The following is a 7,718-nucleotide window of genomic DNA, read 5'->3' as shown; positions in this document are numbered from 1 at the left end:
TGGGAGTATATGATCACATTAGAATCATATTTAAGGTCGGGTCCCACATTGCGAAACGCAGCAATTTGGCTAAGGAGTTTCCCTTTACCTTCAAAGTGGATGGTATTCTGGCTAATCCCATCCACACATTGCAGAAAAAAATCCACAGTGGAAATGCTGAGATTCCAAAAAACACCTCCTAGAACCTTGGACCCTAGTAAGTGCGACATGGAAAACATTAGGGTACTGGAGATAACTGCAGAATATTAGGCGTTATATTGTAAACATTGTCACAAGTCATTGTATTGCTGCTATTGTATATATTCTTATGTTTGACTTGATAAAATACGATGAATATAATGTGAAGTATCGATAATTCTATGTTAAATAATAATCTTCAGAGATGGAGACGGTATACAAAAGCTATTGGTCACATGTATCATTTCTCAGGGGCGGTTTTTGGATCAGAAAGAATCTATAAATACACAAATAAAAAATACTGCAAAGACGATTCTCCTGGCATTTATTTCTGTGATATTTGAGGGACTATGACTTATAATGATCAGTCTCATAAGACTAAGCACTTAGGCTGTTATTACATGTGCAGTATGTACTTGTGTTATCACACATGCTATTTTCCTACCACAATGGAAATAAGACTAGGTTCACACCTGCGCCTGATCTACATTAGGGGTTTCCGTCCCCAAACCTGCTTAAAAAAATGTGCATTTTTCAGGCGGAAACCCAGCGGACCACATTATAGCCTATGGAGTCAGCGGGTTTCCATGAGTAACCACTGTTTCCATTTTTTGAACACTTGACAGACTCCATTAAAGTCAAAGGGGTCTGCTGTGCTCCGTGTGCAGCTACTGTTTTAGCAGTCTGCCTCTCCGTTGTGAGGGTTCCCCAATGGACCCAAATAATGGAGAGACAACGCTAGTGTGAACCGTACATAACTGACAAAGCTTGTTAATGGGGTTATCCGGTTTCTAGCATTAATGGCCTATCTTTAAGATAAGCCATCAACATTAGATTTGCCAGGGTCTGATATCTGGGACCATGTCCATTGTGTAGGACCTCAGCTTTAGTGTCTGCTCATGCTGCTTCTACACCACACTATATAGGTGGGGAACATTAGTTGTTAAAACAAGGGGCACTGGGAATAGACCCCGTCATAACCTAGTCTTGTCTTACATTTTCCAATTTATACAGGCCAGGCAAAGTATACATGCAGCCCGGCCACCTCAGATTTGGAAATCCCTTCAGGTGCTGAGTGAAACAGGTCATAAGCATTAGGTAGACATCCTTCTACAACCCATCCCACAGGGGATCAAGCCTGGCCTAGGAAACATCAATTGTGAACTCTGCTTAAATAAGTTACATAATGTACCAAAGCTTTGCATGCAACACATTTTGTGTGATTTTATATGAATGGTATGTGTAGGCTTTTGAACAATTTAGTGAAAAATATCAAGGCAATCTCAATCCCCCAAGAATGAACAATTCTAAAGCAGTTTGTGAAGACTTGATAGTCCCATACGAATCCTCACGCTTCAACTCTTTAGTTCCCAGTAAAGTCTTTGTTTCTTTGACTGAAGAGTTTTTCACTTTTAGCAATAAGTTTTCTCCTAAAGAAAATGAAATAGCAGAAATGAGAAAAATCAATACAAGATGGTTTTTTACATTATATTCAATGGAAATGGACCCAGCAACTAAGACCACCTTGTCTTGGCAGATGGGTCTAAATACAACTTGATCAAAGTGTAAAAACCAATAACCTTATTTTCATGTATTTTTCTATACAGTAGGTATTTGTAGCAATGCTCTTGGTGTTAAGGTGCTTGTGCATTTGTATTACTCCCACAGCCACCTGCGTTTCCTGCTCGCATTGTTTGCCAGTCCTGAATATTTTTTGTCTGTTTATTATACTTCTGTTAATGTCTGTTGCCCTCACTCTAAGATGGATGGAAGCAATGTATTGTAGTGACAGTACTGTATACACACCCTTACCGCCCACTTGCCTGGTATACCCTTATCTGTATATACACTTATAGGGCTCATATCTTTGGAACGGCCGAACAGATTTGAACAAACAAAAACACTAAAATGCTAAGGGTGTCAAATGAGGTTTGACACCGGGAATGTGCGATGAGGTGACAGTGAGGACAGTGCCTGTATTGTGTTTATGGTGGGCAAAGAACTCAATTTAAAGAAATAGAATTACCTTAAGTCAGCATTCTCATTCATCATAGACTGGATTCTGTGCTTGTATCTTGACTCAACTTTGCTGACACTTTGGTCAAAGGTTTTCTCTATTTTGTCAATTTGACTTTTCTTAAAAACAGAATATTAGAAATGAAACATATTTTGTATTATACCGTTATGGTTCATGAAAGCATCAAGAAGATCAATTGGATTTCAGCACGTTTTTCCACGACTGCTCTTCTTAGTATATGAACCTTCTAGTTATTGGCAGAGGGATGACGTCTCCCTTATCTCATTGAAAAGCTTTTCTTTTTAGTGAGTTCAATCTATTTTGTAAGTTCTGAAAACCTTGAGCTTGTGCCATGTTATTATCTCTATACCAAATGAATCATAAAAATCCTGTAGTCCTGACCTTAACCACTAAGGTAAATAACAGGCTAACACTTCCAGTTTTCTGTAGATTTCTTTGCAGCAGTCACTTCACTTATGGGCACTTACTTCATTTTCCACAAATTAAATTATTACCTATCTAAGGCAGAGGTAATAAGACTGCTGGGAATGGAGAATGGATATCTTAAGTCCCTCAATGTGATCTTTAAACACGAGTGGTGGTTGGGCATGAGCACTGGCACTCCATTAAAAGACTCTGGGACTTCTAGGGAGATGACATACCGCCATCGGCTGTTTTATGTTAGCCCAATAGATTGAATATGGAGATGTAAGCGATGGGGTCACCAGAAATCCAACATTTCTTAAGGGAAGTTCATACTACCATTACTAATGTCCATTGCTGTTTTCTGTCATGGGATGACAGCAACGGACATTAAACTATGACAGAGAACACCAACACCGTTACCATTGACACTAATGTAAACAACACGATCGGTGCTAGATTCCGTCATGTTTGCTTACTTTTGTAAGAAATATAAAGTTGTTCATGCAGGACTTTATCTTTATCTGCATTTCTTGTCACTTACCAGCTTCCCAATTTCCTCATGGGCATGTTGTAGCTCTGTATTAAGTGAATGGATGGCTCCATTCTTCTCAGTTATCTCAGCCTGCAGATGCTACATGAGAATAATCTGGTTAGTAATGCGTCTTATTATTGTGAGTTATTTGTATCTTCATATTGGTGCTGTAACGTGTATCTTATTAGTCTGAACACATCCATATACGAATGACAAGCCACCAAAACTTGCTCACAACTGTGCAGATAAGGAGGCTAGTAAGCTGGACTGAAGACACCAATGGTGTAAGATGTCAGGAAGTATACACATGCTCAATGCCTCTGAAACAGGTCCGTCAGCATGGGTACAACATGCAATTATATGGTGGCAGTGCAACCAAATGGTGTAAAGTCTAATTAGTATCTGGGCATTCTCCTCAGGCATACAAACAGCAATGCGGAATTCATGGATAAGCACACAGCACAATGTATAGCTCATGCAAACAGGTACATGCTTTTGGCAATCCCCCTGGACCACCTACACACAATATTAAAGATACACAAATATTTCACATTAATGGAGGGTGACGTATTCTAAGAGAAATAACTGTAAAAACCCCCCCCAAAACACTTGAATTTTCTCACATTATCAAGACCATAAGGAGTATTCATAGTCGGGATCTTCATGGTTGTCTTTTACAACAAAAGCCTATCAAAGTCTCCCCCTGTTTCCAACATGTGGTTGACATATCACCATACAATGCAGATAAACCTTCATGCACACGTATGAAGTAAGATGCCTAAGACTTACTGTCGACACTTCTGCTGATTTCACTCATATGTTCATTAATATGGATTAGTAGTTCCCTCTTGGTCTTCCCAATATATTATCATGGACAGAAAACTATATACATCACCCTCCTAGGTCTACAATTCAGGAAGGAGAGCACTGACCAAAACTTGTCACCTTGAGAAGTTTGAAAGACAGAACCACAAAATTGCAAACACTTCATCTATACATGACCTAAGGATGTCGCCCAAGGATAGAGAGGATAGGTAGTCAAGGAATGGGCCTGGAAACCCCTGTAATAGCCCACTTACTTTAGTCTGGTAGCCAGAAATTCTGCAACCGTGGTATCAGGAGGACAGGGTTTGGGGATTGTATTTTGGTAGACTTTATATTAAGATACCAATTTGAGCCCTGTCATATATATTCTAACCCTTTGGGGGACAGGACAACCTTCTTTACCTTTTTCAATACATTCAGCATCTTTGTTTCCTGTATGGCTTCTTTGTATTTCTTCCAAGCGTCCTAAAAGAAAAAAAAAACTTAATAAGAAAGATTTATTATCAATATTGATGCAAGGGAACAATAGAAAGCAATGACATACAGTACATTATTGATGAGAATCGGGCCTAGTTTCTTAAACGCCACAAGGGATTGTAAGACTGTTTAAACTTCTTCTTACACCTTAGTTTGAGGTTTCTTACCATACATCATTTTAGTTTTCCTTACTTCGGTTTGTGCCTGATGGCTCTGCTGGATCATGGCCTGTTCTTCCAAAGATCTCTTATGGATTTCTTTTTTCTCTGCCTCAAATGCATCCATCAGTGACTGCCCTTTGGAGTAAATTGTAGAGGTTAAAGTTTTTTTTTCACATGAATTCTAATATCTTTTATGGTCTTTTGTGTAAATAACTCATATTCAAGATAAACTGCAAAGATATGCAAAATGTGCAAAATTGTGACTTCCGCTTTTGTTGCAGGTAAGCCAAAGTGGCTTCAAAATGAATGGAAAATATAAAGGACACTCTTCTACTTCTCCTGTCTGATATATTCTCTCCTGGCTTTGGCTCAAAAAACACAGCAAAATGTGCAACAATAAATGCAGATTTTCCGCAATGTGTTGCTTCAGCCTAAAGTGTTCCTCGGTGACATGGGCTTGGCCGTTTTACACACCACGTTTCATCTCCCGTCTTTTCCATGCAGTTTTCAGCATAGGCTGCCTAGATACAACTATGATATCCAAAAAGTCTAACTGAGATGGTAGGAAACAACGTAACTCAGTATGGCTAATAAAAGACCACAACGTTCAACCACTATCACATTCTCGTAATCTACAGAGGATCGGGTGGTAGTAACAAGCCAAGGAACTGACATACAGGTCTAATAAAATATAACGTTTCGAAGTGCTCGGTTTCTTCTTCAGATATATCTAAAAACACTTTAAATCAAGTAAACAGAGACGGATTTATGAGTACAGGTGCATGACCCTATTTAACACTCTGGATAATGGAATTAATGTGTAGCGCCCCACAGAGTGTGTCACTACAAATGTCATCTTATGTGATCTATACTGTGTACTGTGAGGGTATAGTGAGATCCAGTCAACCTGTCAGCATACACAAAGTTCCACAGCCATTATCTCTTTAAGAAAAGGGGTGGAGCTACAGACTGGAAGAGGGTCTCTCTTTCAGGTCCAGATCAGAAAGTGCAGGAGTGCAAGAGAGAGGAGCAGGTGTGTTGAGGTGCAGGGTATGCTGCAGCCTCATGGTGTGATAGAACAGCACAGGAGGCCGGAGACCTGCAGAGGTGAGATGAGACCTTACAGGCACGGAGCTGCAGTTATAGGACCATCAATTCCTAACTAGTGTGAGAAACACTTAGAAAATTGAGAAACTCACTGGACCGAGGCCTAGTGAATGCAAGATTCCTGGAGGCTCAGTAACATACAGAGTTGGGGTGTCTGCATCCACCATCCCAAAGAACTCGCGTTACCTGCTGTCCAGAAGGGGGATATACCCAGTTGTACTTAACCTCTGAGCTCCTGGAACCCAGGACCAGAGGAAATCTATTAGAGAGTTTGAGCAGCAATGGAAGGCTGAATCATACTGGTGGTAAAAGGGAAGACTGGCATCTCACTATACTGGAGCAAGGTGAATCCTCCTGTAACATCTGGTATCTCCTGCTGACTACAGAAGTAAACTGTAAGTGTTTGGTTAACCCCTGTCTGGACTGTATTCTTTCATCGATCCTCTGTTACTCCTCCTGGAAATCATCCCTTCCTCACCTATATCATCTGGGACCTGCCCTGGTTGGGGAGGGTATAACATCTGGCACTGCATCACCACCTATTCCCAAAGGCCCTATCTACAGTGCCCGGCTTCACCTCAAGCCGAAACCCCAACTGGCGTCACGACAAACTTTTATTTTTCTTTATTTTTCTTTCATCCATTTTTGCTTAAAGCTCCCTTTTTTCAAGGGGCTGCCGCCCCCGGTGTCGGGCCTGCTCGCACCGTGAATCTACATAGGCCGAGCCGGGGCGACTCAAATGCATCACATGGGTTCATGTCATTCTATACAAATCACTGAACTAAGCCAGCCATAAAGATAAAGAACCTGGGAACTGTGAATTGTTTATATTTATATGTATATAGTAATAAGCCTCATCCCCCATCCCTCCGGAAATCCTATCCCTGTGTCCAATTGTACATAAATATGCAGCATGCAGAAAGTGTTTTTAGATATATCTGAAGAAGAAGTCAAAGAGCTTCGAAACGTCATATTCTGTCATCATTATGAGTTAGCCATTAAAAAAGGTATCACCTACTGAAGACTCGCAAGTTTTTTGTTTTTTTTATATTTCATACCCACTGGCTAACACGGTACAAAAACAAACATTTTTCTTAGGTCTAAATAAAGGAATTCCTAACGGTCTTGAATAGAGATGAGCGAACACTAAAATGTTCGAGGTTCGAAATTCGATTCGAACAGCCGCTCAATGTTCGTGTGTTCGAACGGGTTTCGAACCCCATTATAGTCTATGGGGAACAGATACTCGTTAAGGGGGAAACCCAAATCCGTGTCTGGAGGGTCACCAAGTCCACTATGACACCCCAGGAAATGATGCCAACACCTCTGGAATGACACTGGGACAGCAGGGGAAGCATGTCTGGGGGCATCTAACACACCAAAGACCCTCTATTACCCCAACATCACTGCCTAACAACTACACACTTTCCACATTCAAAAAAACCTCTATCAAAGTGGGAAAATACCTGGAAACCTTCTTTACTCCCCAAATGGATGGACACAAACCCCAATTTAAGCTCAACAAACAGTAACAACCACCCCTTTAAATCACGTTCCCCATGACAACCACAAATGGAATAGGCAATGGGAATTCCAAAAGCCCTCACCCTTAACTGTCATTTTGAGTGTGTGTGTGTGTGTGTGTGTGTGTGTGTGATGTGGTAAGACCTTCCAAAATTCACTTTTCTAGCCCTTAACATGAGCCCTTCCAAACAAAGTTACATGACCTTAAGCTGAGCTACCAGCAGAGATTGAGGCCCTTGGCATGAGTAGAGCCTTGCACCAGCAGTGTTTTTGGCACTTAGGGTGAGTTGAGCCTTGTACCAGCGTGTGTCCCTTAACATCAGGCGGGCCCTAAGTTCTGCGCTTTGCACAAAAGTTCCACATTAACTAGGCTGAATGGTACAAAGATTAGTAGGCCCGAGAACCAGGAACAGGTCTTGCAATGGCTGTCGGATAACGCTTAAAGCACATTGTCCACCAGCCAGTCAGCCTC

General features: G+C 41.0%; 1 protein-coding gene across 1 annotated transcript in view; it reads right to left on the bottom strand.

Annotated features, from left to right (window-relative positions):
• Positions 1 to 1,470: 1,470 nt before the first annotated feature.
• FLACC1 (flagellum associated containing coiled-coil domains 1) overlaps positions 1,471 to 7,718 on the bottom strand; it is a 35,144-nt gene continuing 28,896 nt past the window's right edge. Inside the window, exons 12-16 of the mRNA XM_075284111.1 lie at positions 4,647 to 4,750; positions 4,380 to 4,442; positions 3,162 to 3,251; positions 2,204 to 2,313; positions 1,471 to 1,607 (exon numbers count right to left, since the gene is read on the bottom strand). Of these exons, the coding sequence (XP_075140212.1) occupies positions 1,541 to 1,607; positions 2,204 to 2,313; positions 3,162 to 3,251; positions 4,380 to 4,442; positions 4,647 to 4,750 (434 nt within the window). The 3' untranslated portion in view covers positions 1,471 to 1,540. The remainder of the gene's footprint in view (positions 1,608 to 2,203; positions 2,314 to 3,161; positions 3,252 to 4,379; positions 4,443 to 4,646; positions 4,751 to 7,718) is intronic.

Source organism: Leptodactylus fuscus, chromosome 8, assembly GCF_031893055.1.
Source record: "Leptodactylus fuscus isolate aLepFus1 chromosome 8, aLepFus1.hap2, whole genome shotgun sequence".
Classification (NCBI taxonomy): Eukaryota; Metazoa; Chordata; class Amphibia; order Anura; family Leptodactylidae; genus Leptodactylus; species Leptodactylus fuscus.
This window is presented reverse-complemented; position numbering and strand designations above follow the sequence as displayed.